We start from the raw sequence: 24705 nt of genomic DNA on the forward strand, positions 1-24705 counted from the left end.
TGACTGAGTACAGTGATGAATTGCTTAATCCTAAACAAGGGAGTTTGTGAAGTAGTTTTAGTGGGATATAGTGCCAAAAGCTTTTGACAAGTCAAAGAATAGTGCTGATACTCGGTTACCTTTGTTTCGGTTATTATTGATGGAGGGTGAAGATTAAAAGAGCTGTGGTAGTATTACGATGTGGCCAGAAAGTGTACTGAGTAGTGGACAGTGAGTTGTTTGTTCCGATGGAATCAATCAACTTGGACTGAACACATTTCCAAGAACATTGTATAAAGGGGTAGGATGGCTATAGCTCTTCACTGTTTAAATATAAAAACAAAATTTAACTGAACATGTAAGGAAAAAAGCTGCTTTACACATTCAGTTGAAAATAATTTCCTCACATTTAAATTTTCTTTGTTTGTAAGCTCCAGGCAATTACTATCCAACCTCTTAGTAGTCAGTAATGTAACACTTCATTAATAGACCTGCCAGCAGTTGTTAATGAGTTAAATGACATTAGTGGAGGAAAACAGACCATGCCACTCTTGGCTTCTTAGTTTAGGCATAAAGAAGATAACATAAGTTCTTACTTAAGATTAGTGTTCCTGTAACACCATCTAGACAGTCTTGTTGTGTGTTGTTACTGACAGCTGAGTGACACAGGGGAAGATTAGCAGCTAGCAGGTTTTAGCTGCTAAAAAGATATTTAATTTAAGCACTTTCAGCAGGTGAAACAACATGCTCATTATAATGTGGTTAGAAGAAGGCTAAGAACACAAATTTCTGAAACTCAGTAAAATAATTAATGATGTTTTGAGTAGAAATTCTGAATGTAGGCAATAATTCTAACTACTGCCTTTAAAATTGAATGGAAAGAAAATATCTGGGAAGAAGGTAGGGCACTATAATATCACGTTCTGGCATTAAACAGTGTACTGCTGGAAGGAGAAGGTTTAGCAAAACAATAAAAGCATGTCAGGAGATCAGGTCGATTCAGATTAGAACAAATACAGAACTTGTCATATCTACTTAGAGTGCAACAGGGGCAATAGTACTACATAAAATGTCAAGATTAGATGAAAATATTGTAGCCATAGTTGTCCTTTAAAAGCCAAACTCAGCATTTTTAATTTAACCAACAAAGGGATTACCTTATATATTTTATATTTCATTTAGCACAGATGTTTTTTTAGCTCCAGCTCCTGCAAAAAAACAGTAACATGCTTTAAACACGCATCACTGGATCTTACTGACAAATAAATCACAACATTGTTTCATCAATTTGAGGAACAAGCACAGGGTCTTTTTGCCATAAAAGAGCTTGATGCTCCAGATCCCAGGACTAAATTGGTGTGTCATATGTAGTCAGCCTTCAACTTCCTTAATATATAAATGGATGAGTTTAATTGAGGGAGGGTTTTACACCATGGACTTGTGAGTCCGTGAGATATGAAGTTGTCACATTTCACAGGATGAATGACTTTAATTTTACTGATGCCATGAGTCCTCTTCTGTTAGTTTATGGGGGAGTAATTTAATCAAGGGTTTTGAATAGTAAGGGATCCTTTAGTACCCTGTATGACAATTTTTTCTAAGAAAGTGATATGATACACAGAAGAGTTCTTGTTATCTTTGGCTACAAAACAAGCTTCAAAGTCCTTTAATTCTCTTAGTATGTAGATTTAGTGAGCTATAAGTCATGAAGTGGTGGCAGACTTTACTGCACATATATGGGCATTATGAGGTGCAAGCCAAAAAAAAAAAAAATAAAACAGGCACCATCTTCTCACGGGTAAGAATCTCACCTTAGTGCTCTGGAAACTCTATAGAATGCAGACCCATTTATATTTTGATAATTAGAAAACTAGCATTTTGATATGTTTACTTGAAATATCGTAGGCTACACAAATGCATATTTTCAGCAGCATGTTTTGATGTAAAATGGTTGTTTCAAAATAGGTGAGATGGGCTTTGCATTGTGTGCAAGAATATGTTTCTATTCGGATTGTTATGATTTCTGATAATTTGCTTATGGTACAATCCAGATTGATGCACATTTCTGTAAAATTTCTATCCAAATACTTGTAACTTAATGGTTAAAAGGTACATTTACAAATCAGAATGTACCTCAATATCATTGTCAGTTTTTAATATCATTGTTTCAGATTGTAAACAAATTATTTTAGAATGAAATCTACATCAACCACATTTACAAGATTAGATCATACAATACATTTTAACAAAGGCAACATGAAATTGTACTTGTTGGAAATACATACATTCTGAGTATTTTTAAAACAAACAGAAGGAAAAGAATAAGAAAATTAATAAAAATAAGCAAACTTTCAAGACAAGAATAAGATGAAAGCAGACAGCAGGCACTCATGTACAAATATGGCATGTGTTTCCAAATTAAGCAAAAGAAAGGAAGATGCTTGCCTTACATAACTTTTACTAGATGAAACTGACCAAAACTATTTTTTAAATATTAAATTACAAGTACATTAATAAACATTTTAAAAGGCAAATCCAAAAAGCATACAGTTTATAGAAAGAATTTAAAAAATGTGCCAAGGAAGCAAAAATTTAAATGCAGACTAGCTGTAAAAAAAAAAAAAATAATAATAATAATAATAATAATAATAATAATAATAATAAAAGAAGAAATGTAAGCCATTAAACTTACTTTAAGACATACAAGAGCTTTGATACACTTGAGGTCAGAAGACATATGTGAAGTAATTTTTGAAACTTTTGTGATGTAGAAATGTTTACTTGCGAGAAAGAAAACAGACATAACAATATTACCTTGGAAAGATTTTATTTTTCAGGACTCTGACTTGCATTTCAAAACAAACTGAATAATTCCAAACTTCAGAAATGAAGGAATTTGAACTGAAAAACTTTTTTTTCAGATAAAATGTGATAAAGTGCATGACATAAAGAAAATGTATAAGAAACATGTGTGGACAAGGGGTTGGGAATTATGGATTACACTGGATATGCATGATGGAAAATTACAGAATATTTCAGATAATGTAATAGAGAATGGAAAAAAAGAGCAACTATTGGGGCCTACTGAATGCCTATCTCTATTGTGTAGATGAAAAACATTTGGTTCATGAATGTACAAAAATTAGCCACAAAAGAAGATGTGGGCAATGTTGACAGCAAGGCCACAGTGTTAGGAAGTGTAGAAGTTTTGAAGGAAATGTAATGAGCTTGGCCATTTTTGGTTTGAATGCCCAGTAATGGAAAGTGAGAGGGTATATTAAAAATACAAAGAGAGGGGAAGAAAGACAATATGTGGAAAACAATATTCAGTAATAAAGTGAAAGGCTGATGTAAGTGAGGAAGAAAATGACAGAAATGTGATTCCTGCTGAAGGAAACAACAAGGGCAATGAAGAGATGCAGATAAAAAGAGAAAATAAATATGATGGATTGGCAAATGAAGAAGAAGATGGTGACTCAAAAAGAGGAGAAAAACAATATCATAAAGAAGTTAAATCTATTGAAGGGAAGATAAGAAGGGAAAGAGAAAACAAGAAAAGGAGGAAAGAATATGCAAAAAAGGGAAAGGGATGATTTAGGTATTTTAGGACTAAATGTGAATAGTATAAGAAATGAAGTGAAATGCTTAATGGTGCAAGAAGAAAAAGATAGATGTCTTATATTTACTAGATACAAAATATGTTACACTACAAAAAAAAAAAAAACTGAAGCTGTCCAGAGGAAAAGATGATATGATCAGTAGAATACCATACACGATGCATGTTCCGAGTTGGGGTGTTAATAAGAGACGATAAGGGTGATGATATGTGACTTGAGAAAAAATAGAAAGTGTGTAAGCAGTAGTAATATATGCATATACAAACAAGTTGGAAAGAAAAAAAATATCTGAAGAACTTAATATGTAATAGTAAATGCATGCATGGATTTTAAATATAAGATAAGAAAAGAAAAAGGAAATAATGCAAGATGTAAAGATGATAAAAGAAGCGATGCAATGTGGAAAAATGAAACTAGGAAAAAGTAGACATATAAAAGGGGAATTTGTGCAACAGAAGTTGATTATATTATGCATTCAGCTGACATAAAGAAAGTAGCAGGTGTCGAAGAAGGGGTACATTTTTAAGATCATAAAGCAATATGGGTGTTGTTAGGTGACAGTGAAGAAATAACAGATGGTAAAGAAATAAAATGGTTAACTGGGGATGTAAGTAAAGGGTACCTGTCAAATCTTCCAACGCTCAAAATTTCGAACGTTATACGGTCGAGACCAAACGTTAGAAATTTTGAGTGCTCGAAGACAGACTTTCAATGGCACTGTATGGTGCAGATAGGGAGAATTTCCCTCTTCTGCACTGAAGTGTGGTCTCGGAGTTGGTATATTTCAGTAGGGGGGTGTGGGGGTGCAGGGGGGCTTGCTCCCCTGCCTACACTGTTAAAGTGTTTTTTTCTGTGTTTTCTTTTCTTTTTTTTTTTTATGTTCGAACATCCAAATGTTGAACATTTGGTCTTGACCATGTAATGTTCGACATTTTGGATGTTCGAACATTTAACATAGACCCTAAGTAAAGAGAAAGAAATGAAAGAGGAAGGTAATAGACTAAGGAAGGAACATATGAGAATGACAGTACTTTATAAAAAGTTGAAAAAATTGTGGGTAATGTTTATAAAGAAATATAAAAATGTTTTTTGAAAATAGGGAGAATGGTATAAAAGAAGTAAGGTGGAATATGAAAACATAATGAAAGATTTTGAGAAAGGAATAAAAGGAGAAAATACAGTAAGTGAAATAGAAAATACTTAGTGTGAGAAAAATAAAGAAATATTAAGACAATGGTTATAAACAGAAATATTTTCAAAGGAAGGTAAGGGAGATGTTTCACCTTTTTATGAAAGGAAGTAAAAAAGAGAGAATAAGATGAATTGAATGATAGATGAGAATGGGGTAGCAAAATATAAACAAGACTACATTATGGAGATAGTAGAAAAAAATGTAAAAACAATGTAAAATAAGGAAGATGTTAACAGGGTGGTGGGGATTAAAGACATTTTTGATAGAGCAAATGTAATTTAGAAGAAATAATTGAGTTGAAATGATTGGAAGAAAACAATGAAATGGTGAATCAGCATCAAGCTTGGATGGGTTAAATTATGCATATTATAAGGGGTTGAGTATAAGAAAAAAAAGAAGTATTTTTGGAAATACTGAAAGAATGGATTGAGGAAGGGACAGAAGATGAAAGATGTGCTGGGATGATTAAATGTATATGGAAGAAAGATGCTAAAAATATGAGGAATTGGATGATGATAACAACTGGGAATGCTGATTACAAAATCTGTATGAAAATGGAGACTGCTTTGAAAGAAGTGACAGGGGAAGGACTATATGGGGTAAAGGTAAACAAGTGAAATATTAGCAATAGTACAAGACATGAGATGTTTTAAGGGAGAATATATATGTAAGATTGGTTGTATGTAATACAGCAAAAACAATTGACAAAGTAAGTATTGAGGCAATGTGGGACACTTTAGGGGATTATGGGTCTGAGAGAAAATTAATTAAAGTATTAAAGAAGTTACATGACATGTCTTGGTTAACAGTTATGGTAAATTGTTGGTTAAGAAAGAAAATAAAGATTGAAAAAAAGGTGTGAAATAGGAGTTTCAGATGAGCATGTGTTTATTTGTTATAGTAATGAATGCAACAATACAAACATATTGATGAAATGAGAGAAGCAGGATGGGAAATGGAAAAAATATATAATACCGGTGTGTCTTTCATAGTTAGATAATTTAATTATTATAAGAAAAATGTAGTATGGATGACGGAAACTACGACATGGATGGAAATTTGGTTAAGTAAAGCTGGATTAAGGTTAAATAGATTAAAGCAAAGGGTTTGGTGAATTAAAGAAGATAAATGAAATATATTTTACTAGAAATGAGAAAAACATATTAGGAATCAGGTTTGGTGAAAGCAGGAAAATATTAAATCAGTGAAGAAAAATTCATTGTGAAATAAGGACATTGGTGAAAACTTTCTATTTCACCTTTAAAAGGAATGTATTTATGTTAAATATGGATATACTAGGAAAGCTGGGATTGCATATTCCTGGAGAAATGGAAAAATAATTAGAGACATTTTTGCAGTTGCATTTTGGTATCAAACCTCAATTCAGTTAGATAGGTAATTGCATACAATAAAAAACAAGAAGGATGTCTAAATTGTATATCTGGTGTTTATACAACACTATGAAGTAGAAGGAAGTAGAAGGAAAGTAGCTTGAAAGGGAAATATTGCATGTGAAATATGAAGAGATAGAAAAATGAAAAAGGAAAGAAAATAAATAAAAAGTAAGAGATGATGGAACAAATATGATGGTACGATGAAGTTATGGAAAATTAAAACTGGTAAAGTTAAAAAAAGGTGGAAGGAAATGGTATAACATGATAGTGGAGAAATATTATTTAATATATCCACAGAAATATAATGATGCAGTTAAAAAAACAATAAAAAGTGGAAGGGAAAGATGTGAAGATTGTTATGAGGCTATAGATTTTTATGGAGATTATTGTTGTATAAATTGTCTGCAAAAAGGAGTATGAAATATAAAGCAATGGAAGAGAAAAAAAGTAAAGATTGTAATGAAGAAGAAATAACAAAGCATTGTTTTTTGGATTGCAAAACTAATGACATTTTTGGAAAACATTTCAAAATTAGTATAAGAGGGAAGGTGTTTAAAATATAAACATGGATAGCATATTGTATAGAAAACATGAAAAATAAAAATGTGAAGTTGACAAGTGGGATATGATATTGATGGTAACAATATGGATGTTGTAGAAAAGAAGATGTGATGACGCGTAGTAATGATACAAATGTGTCCTGCTGAAATAAACACATGATTGTGGAAACAAGGATGGGGATAGAATGAAAAATGTTAAAGTCTGTAAAATTGAAGATGTAAAATACTGAAAATATTGCAAATGTAAACATTCTAAATGTAATATACATTTAAATAGAATGGAATGGCTGTGATGTATTAAGATATATATAAATAAATTAATCAACCTGCTAAACATTTTGATAAGTGCTGTGGGATCTTTTACATCCACCTGAGCTACCACTAACTCAGCCAGATGGGGCCTTGGTCTAACATTTCTTCTGAAGGGCAGAACATACATAGAAAAGTAAATGTGAGTCATAGCACATGCTGCTCCATTAGGTTTCCTTAATGAATCTGGCCTAATTCATTTGCAAGTGTTACTCAACTGTTTTCACCATGTTTATATTCCAGATATAATCTAACACTGAACAAATGCCATGGTTCAGCTTTGCATTAAAATGTTAAAGATGAACATATATTAAAGGAAGAGACAGTTCTGCAATTCAACAGTTCAGGTCCTGAAAGTAACTCTGCTAGTACAAATGTATAGTACCACCTGTAAAATTAATTTTAAAATCTAAACCGAGATAGTCACAAATTATATTTTCAATTGGTAAAGGTGTAACTAGTTCTCTATAAGAGATGAAAAATATGTTCTGATAACATATCAGAAAACACTAAAGACTGAAGTATTGCTCACACTTGGTAATGGTCATGCCTGAGTTTTCTGAATGACATTATCCTCTAAAAAAGTACATAACATTTATCTTGTTTGGTAGCTGTAGCTGACACTGCAACGTGATCTTTAGTTTGAGAAGCTAAGCAGAATAATAGTTGAGTTTGTGTAAAAATTTGTATAAAATATGGACACTATGACAGTCACAAAAAGTATACGGAAATACACCATGTTGGTACTAGTTTATGAATCAGAGTTGTGTAGGTGATTGCTTTACTTTCACGTATTATTCAAAAAGGATAAATAAAGTACATGTCTTATTCATTGCCCAGCAATCTGGTTTAGTTTTGTTTGAAATAACTTCAAGTATTCAAAACTGGGAAATTCATTATCAAATATCTGAACCCAAACAATGATTCTTCAATTGTTTGCAAACCTTTGTGCACACCCTCTTCCTGCTTGACCATCTAGTACATGCTCTAGGGACCTAAACCTTGTCACCACAATAAACAGAACATGCTGGAGGGATAGATTCCTGATTCAGAGACTTCCCATACTCTGGAACAGACTACCTATCTATGTCAAACAGAGCTCCTCATTAGCACTCTTCAAGAAAAATCTTGATGATTGGATGGGGGATAGGAAATTCACTCCGGGGATCACTTCTGTGGCTCTGCTTGATAGGGGCACAGGAAAATAATTTTCTTGGGTGGCAAAAGCCAGGTTACCATTTGGCTAGGCTTATATAGGCCCTAGGGGCAATAGTTTAGTACCTACCTATGAACCTATGAATCTAGTAGCTTCATATTCTTAGTAGACATTTCTGTTCCCTTATTTCTGCCAGCTGAAACAGGCAGTGTGGACAAGGGTCAGAGGTTGTGTCATCATTATCCTCAGCTGACTTGGGGGCTATTTATACCATGACTTGGTTGCTATTCATACCATAACTCTGTCCCATTGCAATTAACATGCTCCATGTTGAGGAAGAGCCTGCAGTGTTGAGGCATTTGGAATGTTTCCTTACATACTGAATCCCAGCTTCAATTCTTACCACACATGTTTCTGCTGTGGCTATCATGTATACGTTACGATAGATTGTGCATAGTTACCCCCTTCACTTGGATTAGCTAACAGACACTGGCATTTCATTCCCATCCCTTCAAATGGCTCTCTTAGCACCTAGGCTTGCCAGATGAAACACACTACAAAAGCTTTGTTAGGGCTGTACTATGAAGTGACAATACATTATTTGTGAAATGCGTGCATTTGTACATAGGATGAAAATCTCCTTTTTAAATGAGATATTACTTGTTAAATGTGCCATGTAGATATATATATGTGTATCTCTCTCTCCCTCTCTCTCTCTATATATATATATGTATGGGGTGTTGGGCACCAGATCAAACTTACTCTACACCGGCACCCAGTAGATCAATGTTATAATGTTGAATTCAGAGATGTTTGGTTTAAGTGAACTGCACATGAACTTTGTATTTGGGAACTGCACAGGCAGAATGACATAAAATTGACACAGAACATCACACCTGGGCTGCACGTACACATTATACTTGTGACATCCACATGCAAAATGACAGAAAGCAGATACAGAACAGCCCTGCAGGACTGCAGCTATGCATTATACTTTTGATATGCACATGCAAAATGACAGAAAGAAGCCATGGAACAACACAGCTGGACTGCACATAGGCATTACAGTTGTGACATGCATGTGGACAATAACAGAAAGGCGACAGAGAACAGCACAGCTGGGCTACACATAGGCATTATACCTGCAACTTGCATGTGAAGAATAACAGAAAAGAACCACACAACAGCTCATGTGGGCTGCAAGTGTACATTAGGGACATGCACATGCAGAATGGCAGAAGCTATAGAGCAGGACAGTTGGGGGAAGGCCAATGCAGACCATAAAACTTGATTTGTGCTACACCAGACACTGTTAGCTTAAAGAAAGTATTTTATTTTAATACAGTAATAACAGAGAAGCTACTAGAAGTTTTTGGGCAGAACCAAAGAACACTGAAGATTGGAAAGACACAGAGAAAGGTCTGGGCCCGTGGACAAGCCAAATGCATATGTTTTTTTTAAATTAAACATTTTATAACTGTTGTTGAGGAGGGATTAAAGGTATTGACCTTTTTATGCCATTGTGTAGTTACCAACACTACACTGGGTTTGGTGTAGATTTTGGATGGGAAGGCTGTTATTATTTTTGGAGCAAGAGGGTATGATTGTGTTTGTTTTTTTTGTTTAACATTCAAAACATGTAGCTCTGTTTTTAATGAACCTGTCTGTTTCACATTCATAAAAAGAGTGTGAATAGTGCAAACTTTTTTGAGTTTGAGAAAATGGTTCTCTTCCCTTGACCCTAAAGGATATCTTGAGTCTGATGTGACATATGGTGGTCTATTGACTGTATGACTGACTCTTTCATTTGTAACAGTGTTGCGATGTAAAGGGAATAATACAGACTCTAGACAATGAATACATCATTGATTTTTGCTACACCAGACACTGTTACCTTAAAGAAAGTATTTTATTTTAATACAGTAATAACAGAGAAGCTACTAGAAGTTTTTGGTCATTGAGAAGACTGCCTTCAAGAAGCTGTAAGCTAAAAATTTATAATCACCAGCTCTAAGGTCCAAGTCATATTTCAATGTAGGTAACAATGCTACTTGCCTGAGTTCACTAGTTGACCAGTTCCATATTCTTTATATATAACTACTAAAAGTAACACTGCTGGAAGGTCCAGAGACATGTACTAGGAAGGCATCACAATTTATTGTAGTGTATGACTGAAAACTGTAATCAATACCCAGCCTTATAAGCTCTTGAAAAGTCTGTAAGCATAAACTGACTTACCCCTTACCAATCTATAAAACAAGCTTCTTCAACCATTCATAATTACTCAAGATGTAACATTTCCAAATGTATTTTTTAAAACTCTCTGAATTCTTTCCAAGCAAAATAATGTTATAACAAAGGACACTGTTGTATTCTGTTGTAGGATGTCACATTTTAAACTGTGATATCATGCTATTCTCATCTCTAGAAGAGACTAATGGAAAATATGATTGATTTTGTTGTATTCCCTTTTATGAGAACTTTTAGCTGTCAAATCAATTTTGTCATCAACTACTGCCCTAAATGCTCATAAGTTATTGCATGCTGCAGTAGATACTTATTAATAGCATATGCTGGAAGCCTATTTGCATTGTCAAAATGTATTACTGAACTCTTAATAACATTGGATTTCAACCAGTTGTTAGATACCCATATAAAAACTTGATCAATAAAACCTAGTAGAGTGGTGATCTTCAACATTTGTTATGATGAAACCAGTGTCATGGTCATCTGCAAAATTTAGAGCAATAAACTCTGGAAGTTTCTTCAGTACACTGCATATGTAAATCAAATAAAAATGACAACAGGAAAGACCCCTGAGGGGCAGCACATCCATAACTTACTAGACTTCCATAAGAGCAAACACAGTTAAAGTATGACATCATCATTGTTGGTGATGACACTAGGCTATGTAACCACCAATCCACATACTTTACTTGTCATATTTGAGACTGCTGCTTTGATTTTATATCATTCCATTTAAACCTCCAGATCCATTTCCTATTTAATACAGCTGTGCTGCTTGGAAAGGCCAAAGGAAGCAGATGATGCAACAGTTATGAATTATTTATTTTATTTTTATTTTACATCTGTTTACTGGGAAGGTCCGACTGGACAGAGCTGTCTGTTTTCAGTGCAGGCCCGGGGAGAAAAGCTCCAGAACAATTGCTAACATACTATACATAAGATATTTACACATTCAGTTATAAAAATATAGCAGACAATAACATATGATTGCATAAGACACAGTAATCATCCTCAAAGCATGACAGTTGTGGCATTCCTGGATAGGCATGCAAGCAGTAAGACACACAGCTGCTTCTATTGTTTCAGCTATTATGTTATATTTTTGCAGCATAATTCTCATTTTAACATACAGTCTTACATTTAATTCCAGTCAGACACAGTTATGTAGGAACAGCAAATAACAGAAATGCATGCTAATGCTTTATAACTGCATTATACAGGACATTGTAGACATCAATAAGAGATAATGGTTAGGGTTTAGCTGCAAAATTTTAGATCTTCAAAGGCTTGCATATGAACAAACTGGGAATAAATTGTCAAGAACTCTTACAATCACAGCTTTATCTACTCATGAGTACAAGAGGGGTCTAGTAGCTAAGGTTAACAATTTTATTATCTCCAGATATAGGAAAAAGTATCTAGTTTTCTTTCTAATACCTTGTATTTTCAGCTTACAGCTTTATATACTCAGGACTATTAGATGGCTTTTGTATCTAAGGATAACAATTGCGTTCTCTTCAGAAAAGAAATAAAATAATAGACTCTAGCCTCACATCACAACTAACACAGGCACTGGTGATACTGTGGAGTAATAATTCATGTTGTTCCTTCACATCTCCTCCAAGTCCTGTGGTTTGAGCCTGAGGTAGAGCCACTGTTTTTGTATAGTGTACATGCTTTTCCTCTCATTTCCAGAGTATACACCAGTTTCCTACCAAAAACAAGCAACAAATGCTGAATGGCTGCTACAAACAATTTAACACTTTGCCATTATGGCCCAAATCATGGTTGAAATGGGAGAAAAAGAAGCAGCCTATTTGCCTTGTTAAAATATAAATAAAAGATCCATGAATTACCTTGCCAGAAAGAAAGTGATCACTTAATAAGTGGAAAAAATGGAGAAAGCAAAGCATTCATTTGATGTACAAGTCTAACATACTGTACATCTGCTAATAGAACCTGTTGCTAATAAAAATCGGATGTAACTTTTTTCCTGCAGCAACAACTGGAGAGCAGCTATTAATAGGAGGTGCAACTATCGAATATATAATGCACAAACTGTGTTATAAACTACAGCTGAGAGACAGGGAGAGTTGCTGCTGACGACAACAGTCTGATCAAGGCAGGACTGTAGGTGACCACGTATAGAAGAAATAATCAGTTGTGCGCTACAAAAATAGAATAGATTATAACATAGGGCCAATCACTAGCAGTGTGACAAAATGGCAGTGGAAAATAAACAGGTTAGAGAAGCAGGTTTTCATTCACAAATACAGTGTTTTTGATTTGACAGCAGCAGCGGCAAACTGGTGCCATTTCTTTAACTTGTTAGTTTCGTTGCCATCACTACTATGACAAAAATAAGCACAACTTGGTGCAAATCTTATGTCCACTACTAGAGGGTCATCTCTATTCTAGGAAGGGTTTTATTAAAAGATTTAGAATTTATTGGCTGTACTACAGAGAAAAAAAAAAGCTCTTACCCTAAAATGCACAAACATGCCTACCATCCTAGTATGCAGGACTGAACTTTGAAAAAACAAGTTTTTCAGTCTAGGTTTAGTCTAAAACGGTCAATCATCCATGTTAATTTAAACTACATCCTTCATTGGTGAAATAATTCCTTACCAACACAAGCACCATTAGGTGAGACTTTGAATCCTGGAGAACATTCACAGCGGAAGCTTCCTGGAATGTTAATGCAGTCTGCATTACGCTGACAGATGTTCTCCCCATTGCTGCACTCATCAATATCTGGACAATTAAGGGTACATAATCAGTAACACACAAAAAGGCAGTCAGATATTACTGTGTATATACTGCTAACATAGACTACACTGCACGACTGGATTACCTTCACAATCTAGAAGTTGTTCATTGTAACTAAATCCAGTCGGACATTCACAGCGGGCACTTCCAATTTGATTTATACAGACTCCATTCAAACAAAATCCTGGGATTTCATGGCATTCATCTATATCTGCAATGTAAGATGAAAGAGTTATATGTACTTCATAAAAGTAAAAGGAAATTTCAAGATAGAAAGAAGCATATTGTAGATCCTATCATCACAAACATTGCAGGTTCCTTCTTTATAACACTTTAAAATGGGAAAAGTGGATAAAATATTTTCTTAATCTTACACCACAAATCAAATTACAGGTCATATACAGCCTAGGATGCAACAAGTTTTCTAATACATGATACATGTGTAAGGAGATACTCACATGCTATATGCCGAGGCAGATACTGTTTTTATCACCATGAATGCACAATAAGTCCAATTTTTTCACAGTTAAATGCTTATATACCAGGGTAATCAGTCTTCCAGAATCCTCCAAGGCTCAAACCTCCTTTCTAAACACACAGTACTCCTGACTATTCTGGTTTAAAAAAATGACACTGCCGCTGCACCTAACCCCGGCTCTACTCATTACCTTAGAAAAAAAACTTTCGCTAACAGTATTGCTATTCAACGTATGTCATAACGCTTTATTGATGACTTGTTTTTTTTATGGGAAGGTTCTGAGTCAGAATTGTTGAAATTCTGTGAATATTTAAATTCTGTTATAAGCTATTTAAAGTTTTCTTTTAATAGAAGTAGAATTAGTGTGAATTACCTGGATCTGACTGTGTACAAGAAAGGGGGAAAAATCTTGGTTAAAAATTTTTAAAAAGATGTCCAGACTAACAGCTACTTGGAATATAACAGTTTACGTAGTGTGAACTTGAAAAATAATATTGTGTTTGGTCAGCTTGATAGAATAAATAGACTCACTGATGAAGATGAGTATTTTTTGGAAGAATGTGAGATGTTAAGAAAAAAAAAAATTAAAAAGGGTTTACCCTAGTGGGGTAATAAGTGAAGCAATGTTAAAGCCATGAGGAAGAAAGGGAAATAAAGGATGTTGAAAGAAATAGTGAAGGAATAGATTATAATCTGAGTTGTACTTTGGAAAATTCAGTAGATATGTATAGTATTAAGCAGATCATCACAAATAATTGGACATTTTTAAAGAATTTCCAAGAGTTAGGTGCTTTTTTATATGAGAGTCCTACTTTTGTCACAAAAAGAGGGAAAAGTCTTAAGGATTTTTTAGAAACCAAAAAATGTAATACTCCTATTACTTATAATGGGATGTCAAGATGTAAAGACTGCAATTATTGTAAGTTTTTGGTATTGGGGAACAAAATAGTAGTAAAGGCTCGGGACTTTACTATTAATATCAAGGGGAATTACAATTGCAAGTCTAAAGTCATTGTGTATCTAGTATTATGTAATTCTTGCTATGGATTTTACATAGGAAAAACTATACGTAGCTTCCATCGCAGAATTTATGAGCACCTGAGGGCAGTTGAAAAACTGGATGTAACTAATGCCCAAGCAAAACATGTTGTTAACTGTCATAACAGAGTTAAAGTGGGTTTTAGTTTTACTGTTACTGACCAAGTTTTAAATGCAGACAAGAGATGGGATGCAGAAGTGGATTTAAACTGGAAAGAATATGCTTGGCAAGTGAGGCTTAACACAGGTGCAGATCCAGGTATGAATGATATGGAAAACTAAAGCAGTTATAATGTATATCTAACTGCATTTTATTTCTGTCTCTCCCCACTCTGTTCATCTCTCCCTAAAGTACCCGGCTCTCCAATTTGCTGAACCTGCTCTACTCTCCAGAATCTACCCACCTGTTGAGGAAGGACCCCTTCCAAACACCAGCAGTCTCATCATACTGCCTTCTTTTCTCTGTCTCCTCACACCAAAGGAAGCAAGAAAGTACGTGGTGTCCTGAAACCTATTAGTTAAGATCATAATTGTAATTACTGCTTCTGAGGTTATAGAGCATGCCCCAAACCTAAACAGCCAGCAGCCTTTACCCACTATCTATCCTTGAAGACCACCTCCTATTCTTTTTTTTCCCCTCCATCATTGTAACCCCCCTTATTTTTACCTTTAGTATTTCCTTCCTTAGTCCTGGACCAACTAGCTCCCATATAAAATTGCCTTACATAGACTCCCTCTCAAATACTTCACCCTGGAGTTTTAAATGTCAGCACCTACCTATCCTCCCACACTTCACTACCATTGAAGTACTTATCTCTGTACTTACCCTCACCCAACTTACCTTCAGTAGTCAGCGCTTGGCTGATTGTTTTTTCTTGGACTACTCCTTCACTTGTCTCTACCCGCTCCGTTCGCCCTGCGGGCTCACTCCGCTCCCCTACCCTACCCCCAATTCCCACCCACCCCCAGCACATCTAAATTTATAATAACCCCATATCACCTGACCACTCCACACAGCCAATCATCTTCACTCCTCTCACCTCCCATATCACCTGACCACTCCCGAAATCCAATTATCTTCTTTCCTCCCAAACACAACACCTATCCTTCTCTCATCCAATTAAAATTATCAACCAAACACAATGACACATACCATGCTCTCCTTTCTTATATGCCTGCTATGTACCCTCACTGCCCTAACCTACACAACATCCCCACACACATACATTTCATTACCCCAAACTTCCTACCATACAACACAACCCTTCACACCAACAAAAGACCACAAGAGCTTCCCCATATCCCCCTTTCTACTTGAAATTAACAAAATAGTACTCATACTCAACAAGTGCTGTTTAACATCTTTCACTAGAAAGATACCAAACAAACTTTACATAGATATGCTACAAGCAATCAGACGTCATATACTACTAAAGAAATACCTCCTTACCTCTGGTGACATTCACCCAAATCCAGGACCAATCAACATCATACCCCCAAATAAACACATAACAGACCTACTCATCATAAACCTTAACACTCGCAGTATATCTAACAAAATTACTCATATACACACATTCATAACCCACTACTCCCCTGATATACTAACCATAACAGAGACCGGGCTAAATCCCAGCACTAAGAATGAAGAACTTCTCCCTCCAGGATATAACATCATGAGACTAGATAGAATAGGTAAGAAGGGAGGGGGAGTTGCAATTATATACAAAAATACACTTACTATACAACCTCTGCCAACCCCACCACCAAAATTTGACAATGCTGAAATCTTAGGAATTATGCTACAACTTAACAATAAAAAAGTATCAATATTCTCTGTACTTACATCCCTCCAGGCAATAACATTATTAAAATTGAAGAAATTCTACAATGGACAAAAGACAACCTACCACAAGAGACTATTTTGTTAGGAGACCTAAACACTGATTGGCTAGCCTGCAACTCTAAAATCCCCACTTGCCACATCAACCTGTATGGATTCTCTCAACTTATTCTAGAACCTACAAGAATAGATAAGAAGTCCCAAAAGAAATCCATATTAGACTGGACATTAGTGAACTACCCAGAACAAAACTACCACACAGGTTGTCTACCAGACAGCCTCAGTGACCATCTCCCAACATTCCTCCTATGTAGACGTACTAACATACACAAACCTACTGTCTTTAGACAAGTTAGAAATGATCGCAAGGTTAATCCTTTACATCTTAACACTGCATTAAATAACTGTAACTGGGAACCTCTACATATCCTGAACTTAGACCTAGCAGTTGACTACTTTAATAATACTTTCATTAAGGTCCTTGACCATATAGCACCCATAAGAACTATTAGAACTAAAGTCCACTCTGCTCCTTGGCTTTCGAACACCACTAGAGCCTTATTAAAATCTAGAGATAAGGCATGGAAAACCTGGAAGAAAAACAACACTAGTCTTTCTAGACAAAACTATCAACATCTTAGAAACCAGGCTAAACAGCAAACTAAGTTAGACAAACAAAACTACTACCTAAACATCCAAAACAAATACTCCAACAGCCCACAAAAATTCTGGCATGCAATTAACTCCCTACTAAAACCAGGAAAAAACACCACACCCTCTCCCACCGCAACCTCCACAGATACAACTACCGAAATAGCCTCAAAATTCAACCAACATTTTACAAAATCCATTAACTCATTATCCACTCAACTAGCCAAAAATAACTACACACCCATACCTACAGCACCTAACAACTCTGCTCCTCTTACCTTCTCACCTATCCCAACCTCTACAATAAAGAAACATCTCTTAAAACTTAAACCCACCACCCTCGCAGCAGATGGCCTACCAGCACATTTCCTAAAAATGGCAGCCAACTCCATAGCCTACCCAGTCTCAATCCTTATCAACCGCTCTATACAGGAGTCATATATCCCTCATCTGTGGAAAGTCTCCTATATCATTCCCCTTCATAAGGGAGGCACCTCCTATGATTTCTCAAATTATCGACCCATTGCTATTCTGTCACCTTTATCAAAGATACTAGAAAAATGCATACACTCACAAGTCATGCACTACCTAAACGTAAACAATATCCTCTCTCCCACACAACATGGCTTTCACCCTCACCACAGTACAACCACTGCCCTACTCTCCTTCACAGACCTAGTTAACCAACACAGGAATAACAAAAGATTCGTATCAGCCATATTCCTTGACCTTTCCAAAGCTTTTGATATGGTCTCTCACTCCATACTAATAAATACCCTCACCTCCCTAGCCTTCACCCCAAACACTATTGCTTGGTTTAAAAGCTACCTATCAGAACGACAACAAGCTGTCCAGTGGCAAGGAGCTTTATCATCTCTGCTCCCAACCACCATTGGTGTACCCCAAGGCTCCATACTAGGACCTCTTCTCTTCTCAATATTTACCAATAACCTATACAAAAGTAGCCTGCATGCCTCACTAATCCAGTATGCAGATGATTCCACCCTTATATGCTCAGCTCCATCCCTGACCTCCCTACAGCACCTCACCCAAGAGTCCTTCACCTCAGTAGAAAGATGGATAACTAACATACAACTTATCCTAAATCCTAATAAAACCAAACTACTACTTTTTACCCCAAACAAATCAAAAACAACTCCTGTCTTCTCCATCTCCTCCGCCAATGGTACTATCATCTCTCCCCCCCTCACACCAAGCTCCTTGGCATTGAAATAGACAACAACCTCCACTTCAACATCCACATCTCTCAAACTATAAACAAGGTGCACAAAAAAATGGGTTCCTTATACAGGCAAAAGAACTTTCTAACTAATCAAGCTAAAGTCACCCTAGCTCAAACCCATCTCCTATCTACACTGCTGTATGCAGCCCCAATTCTCACTCACATTAGGAAATCTGACCTAGACAAACTTGAGTCCTGTTATAACAGAATTGCCAAGTTTGCCAAAAACACCCCATTTAGAACCCATCACTGCATACCTCTCAGACAACTTCAATGGCTAGAACTGCCACAGTTGCTACTATATCACCAACTTGTTCTATCATATAACATCCTAAAACAACCCAATAAAATTCCTGCATTAAGGCATCTACTGACCCACCACACTCCAAATCGTCCACTCCGCTCAGCCAACAAGTCACTCCTCACTATTACCGCAGCAAATAATACAGCAGGAAAATCTCTCTTTTCACACACTATAGCCAAAACTTGGAATAATCTCCCCCCATCTGTGACTTCTGCAGCTAGCACCACTCTATTCAAAAACTCACTTAAGGCCCATCTCACAAGTTCTTGGCTCTGTCCATGTATCACATAGACCACAATCTATTACCTATACATCCAACTTCTATCTGTCTTTTCATGCCCAATAAATATATTTCCTCAAAATATTTTACATGAAAAACATGTACCTAATAAAATCTGACAGTGCTCTTTGCTAACTATATATATATACGTAAATTGCTTTTCTTTATTATTGCAAATGTCTACTCTTTTTCACTTCCGTCTAGAAATTTCTTGTTCAATAGATAATATTGCCTACATATTGTATTAGATGCTTATTTTCTGTAATGTGTTATCCTAATGTAACTGGAGCTTTTCTCCCCGGGCCTCCGCTGTAAATGGACCTTGTCCAGTCGGACCTTCCCGGTAAACAAAATTAAAATAAAATAAATAAATAAATAAGTGTTATGTAAGAAAGGGTTGAAGCACTGCTAATGTTTTGGGTCATGTGACTTGAGCAAACTATAAATGTGAATTTTGTATGTGTAACAACCAGGTCTGAAGAAACTCTTTGTGAATGAAAGCGCTTACCAGTTGTTTTTTGTTTTAATAAATATTGAGTGTTTTATTGTCATTCGAACTGCGTATTGGATTTATTACATTTACAATTGGAACCGTGGAGATGTATTTAAAGTATGTCATAAGTTACTGCTAGGTTTTATTTTTATTATTTTTGTTTTTAGTTTATCATCACGCACACACACACACACACACACACACACACACATATATATATATATATATATATATATATTTATTTATTTTTTTCATGTTAGGTTTACAATGCAGAAATCAATGTAACGTGCTTCAATGTTTCTGCATGCTAAAGATAGGGATATAACTATATAGCTATTTATATATATATATATATATATATACAAACACACACACACACACACTCACACACACACACACACATAGATGTTTATATATATGTTGTGCATGTCTAAGCAGGCGGTATCATGCATTATGGTACATTATTTCAGAATTCCCTATTTTACTATATGAAGGGAAAATAAGCTCTGATAAAATATACTTCTTTAACAAATAATCCAAAAATGAAATGGACATGATATCTGTGCTTGGTTTGATGAACTACAGGAGAATAGATCCCATAGTGGCAATTAGAATTTGCTGTAAGACTGGTGTCTTTTACCCTTTTGTTTCTTGTCTTTTTAAATAGGTAGAAAACAACTTTTTGTCACAGAGGAACACAACAGCTACAGCAGGACTAGTGTGCTGTCCCACTTCAACACATTTCACATCTCTTTGTCATAAATTATTTTAGTGAAAATTTCTTTACCACTTGCACAGCCAAATCACTAGGCTAACAAACTGTCAGACATGTCTATAATCAGCTAGTGCATTTAGGCATAGATATTTTAAAATTTCAGTGTTGGGTTGTAGTTGTTTTGTATACTTTGCATAACCACTACAGCCAGTTCAGCACCTTAAGCTAAATTAATATTTTTGTCCTCATCTGCTGAAATCTCATTCAAATTTGAATGCATGAAAATATAATTAAATGCTCCATATGAGTGAGTCACTCAGTTACAGTAAATTTTCAGGTTATACATCTGCATGGTACCTTATTCAGTACCAGTGACTGTTACCTGGTAGTTGCAGTCCCACTGGGTCATGACCCAAAGGAATCAGCCCTTCCCAGTGAATGTACCTCTTTAAATATTATTCTGGTACATAAATGCTTAGATATAAACCTATGAAAGTTCATCTGAGCTCTGGTTCAGGGAGAAAACTCATATACTCTCTGGTTTCCCTGCATTACCTGATTAGTTAATCTTCTGTGATGGGGGAGATAGTGGTTTTGCACTTAGTTCTGCATGGACTGCATTGTGATCTGGGATCATGGATGAAAGAAGGTCAGGTGATCAGCCCACTTACCTGGTTAAAAAAAAAAAAAAAAAAAAAATATATATATATATATATATATATATATATATATATATATATATATATAAAATAAAATCAATAAGCAATAATAAAGGTCAGGTTTAATTTACTCTCTGCATTTGTGTATGGTGTGTACCTGTTCTGTGTGCAGGTTTTTTTTTTTTTTTTTTGCATACATGTGTGTTTATCACACCTCTCAACCTCTTAGAACAAGAAATATGGACAAAGCCATAAATAATGGGAGGACACGATTCCAAAAAATAGGGACAATTTTTAAATATTGGTCTTACACACTTAGACAATTGATTGAATAACAGTTTTTGCATTAGCATAAATTTTCTGAAAGGTGCAAAGTCTGAAACTCAAATGTCTGTCATTATTTTCTGACTTCAATTTTCAATGCATTGAAAATAATTTGCTAGAAAACTAGCATTTTTTAAGGAATACACCAAAAAATATGAGGCAAAAATCTGGATATTGTGCAAAAACTGGACAGTCGAGAGCTATGGTGTTTACATATATGTATGTGTATGTGTGTATTTATAGAAGGTACTGTATTATGTGCGAGTGTGTGCGCATATGTCCATATGTGTGTGTGCATAAGTGTACATGTGTGTATGTGTGTGTTTGTGTATGAGTATTTATTTATAGAAGATATTGGTATGTGTACGTGGGTCTATATTACGTCTGCGAAACCCCCTTTCAGTGAATGGCTCTTTGCCGAAAGATAACCAGCAAAATCTGACTCCGTTGAACATCCATTTCAGTGAATTTTTTCCTAGGGGAAAAAAATGCTTCGACATCATCGGGAATTTGCTCTTTTCCCCACTGTAGTGCGATCTTGGAGTTGGTATATTTAGTTGGGTGTGTGTGGGGGTCACAGCCCCCCACATTGGGGGTGGAGGGTTGAAGCCCCCCCCACTTTGAAGGGTTTTACATTTTGTCTGGTTTTAGGTTGGCCAAGTGTTTTTTCCCCTAGGTAAAAATTTGCTGGAATGGCCATTCGAGGGAGTTAGATTTCGTTGGTTATCGTTCAGCGAACAGTCACTTCTTGAAAGGAGTTTTCATGGACGTAATATAGACCTGTGTACATGTGTGTATTTGTGTGTGTGTGTGTATGTTTGAGTGTGTGTTTTTAAATCCAACACGAAAAGCTACTACTTATATATTTTTTGATTACATATATTTATATACTGTTAATATATTTTTATAGCACATATTGTATGATATGTATTACACACAATTATCTGCCTTTTAGCCTGTTGAGAGGGTGCATGACTTTAAGACTTTAATTACTTTTATGATGTCATGATTTACTACAAGTATTTAACTTGTGCATTTTATTTTTGAAACTTGTCTGAAGAAGTTCATGTATGAAAACTGAACGAAAGTGCTAACATAAAGTTTTGGAAATTACCCTTGCCTTTGTGGTTTTTATACGTGTGTGTTTTTGTATGAATATGTATATATACAATATTGATGTGTGTGAGAGAGAGAGAGTGTGTGTGTGTGTGTGTGTGTGTATATGTGTGTGCATGCATGTATGGTTGTAAGTGTGTGTGTCTGTGTGTATTTATAGAACATGTGTGTATATGTGCATGTGTGTATTTATAGAAAATATTGATAAGATATTGTGTGACACATGCCATCACCTTTCAGACGCAGCTATGGGTGAAAATTTCTTGTCATTATGTCTTCAGGATAGTGAGGTATACACATATTTAACTATGCTGATATCAGCTGAACATGCATATAATTTCCACACCAATAATGAAATGGAAAAGTATGAAAAAATGACAAACTGTTTTGGAAAACATAATGAAAAATCTGAGCAATAGTTATTGTGACGGGAGTGATGAGAACTGATACGTTTTCAAATAAAGCAGCAAAAAAATGGTAGAACCTGAAGAAGAAAATTACCTGGCATTTGTGGAAAGAATTTGAGGCTGCTGGAGAAAAAAAAGATAAAATGCAGGGTTAAATAGTGAAGTAAGAACAAACCAGTCCAAATGACCTACAAACTAGAAAAGAAATAAGTGCGGAGTATGATGTTTGGAAACAGTGGCAGAGCATTAATGAAGACAAGTTTGCCAGGTGTGAATTATAAATATGACTTACATCACATGACACTGGATGACCTTCAGTCATCACATGACACTGGTTGACCTTCAGTGCTGTCAGTTATAAAACATACCTGGGTGCTGTTAACGAACAGAGTTATAGTAAGCACATACATTTCTGAACAGCTTTGAGACGCGTTTGGGAAAGGCCTCTTCCATAAAATTTCCTGAAGTGTACTTATAATGAATGGCATGTATTTAAGAAGAGAGAGTTGAGTGCAGAAGTGTCCATCCATCATGAGCCATATTCAGTCTGCAATAATATTTTCTAAGAATATTCACCAGCAGTGCTATGAGTTCACTGTGGTATATATGCTAGTATATATGGATGTTCTCCTTATGGCACACTACTGTAAAACTTTAGAATTAAAAATAGGAAGTTAAGGCATGAAAAATGTATACAAAATAAATACTTGGTTGGATTTATTGCAGAAAGTTTGTGATGTGAAGTACTTAGCAGACTTTTGAAATAGCAGAAGACATAACATTAGCAATAATTGACCAAAAGATATTAACACATTTCATTTAGACAGTCATCTTATATCTGACAGCTCCAAATACATAATCTCCTGTGATGATATTCTTTCAAAACACTTTAAATAGAGATGTAAAACTGATTATATTTTCTAGAGGGCAGTATTTAAATAAGTCCACATATCAGACTGCTTTTGCATGATTAGGTTCATCAGATACTCACTCCCCTTTTCCTTAAGAATTTTTTTTTCCTGAATGACATTCAAGATGTAAAAAAAAAATATTTGAGGGTGTTCAGAAGAGCAATAGCATTTGATATCAGTTAAGAATGCTGTAAGCTTGATATTAAATATTTACTTGCTAATACAAGTTCATGACAAAGAGATATTTGCAACGACCTCACTATAAATATTTTTCTTACTCTAGGCTATGACAATAAGGATGATCTTATTACTGCTCCAGATCTGGCTCAGATGAATTTTATTCAGACATTTTTCTGACTATTTTTGTAAGTTAACATCTCCTATGGCATTTCTTTCCTAGCCAGACTAGGCTTATTTCTTTTACAGCTCATATGGATTACTTGGGGCATCTTTTTTCTGGACAAGACAATTTAAACACCTCAGTGGCAAGCTAGCTGTAGAAACAAAACTCACATACCTGTGCTGCAGTTACAGCATGTTATGCTGAATATTACATATAGCATTGTCAAACATGTTTTCACAAATTGCTGCTTGATTTGATTGACAACTGAAACATAGGATTTGTAAGTTACAACCACATTAGCCACTGTCCCACTTCTGCATTTATACAATACATTGCATTTTCTTTCTTTCATTCAGTCTTTTTCTCTTTTCTTTTCTTTGTTTTTCCATCCTGTTCTTATATGAAACAGAATGTGCATCACTGATGAGATTCCTTCTTTTTTTCTCTCTTACTTTCTGTCTTTCTTCCTCACCTCTTACATTTTGTAACTTGTTATTATTTGAAACTGAATGTACATCTCTGAATTCTAACACATGGCATTTTGTGATTTGCTCTAGTGTAGTCTATTTTTAGTAGACTCATGAGTTTGTCTGAACTGCTTCAAGTTCCATGTTACATGCTGAAACAGAAAAGCCAGCATTGAGAATGGAGGCTCAGCTCACAACACAGTAGATTGG

At 35.3% G+C, this 24705-nt stretch overlaps 1 protein-coding gene across 1 annotated transcript in view; it reads right to left on the minus strand.

The window, feature by feature from the left end:
- The window catches only part of FBN2 (fibrillin 2), a 2449070-nt gene that overhangs the window by 448339 nt on the left and 1976026 nt on the right, over window positions 1–24705 (minus strand). The window contains exons 43-44 of the mRNA XM_044060803.1: window positions 13309–13434; window positions 13083–13208 (exon numbers count right to left, since the gene is read on the minus strand). Of these exons, the coding sequence (XP_043916738.1) occupies window positions 13083–13208; window positions 13309–13434 (252 nt within the window). The remainder of the gene's footprint in view (window positions 1–13082; window positions 13209–13308; window positions 13435–24705) is intronic.

Source organism: Protopterus annectens, chromosome 2.part0, assembly GCF_019279795.1.
Source record: "Protopterus annectens isolate FY-2018-M chromosome 2.part0, PAN1.0, whole genome shotgun sequence".
Classification (NCBI taxonomy): Eukaryota; Metazoa; Chordata; order Ceratodontiformes; family Protopteridae; genus Protopterus; species Protopterus annectens.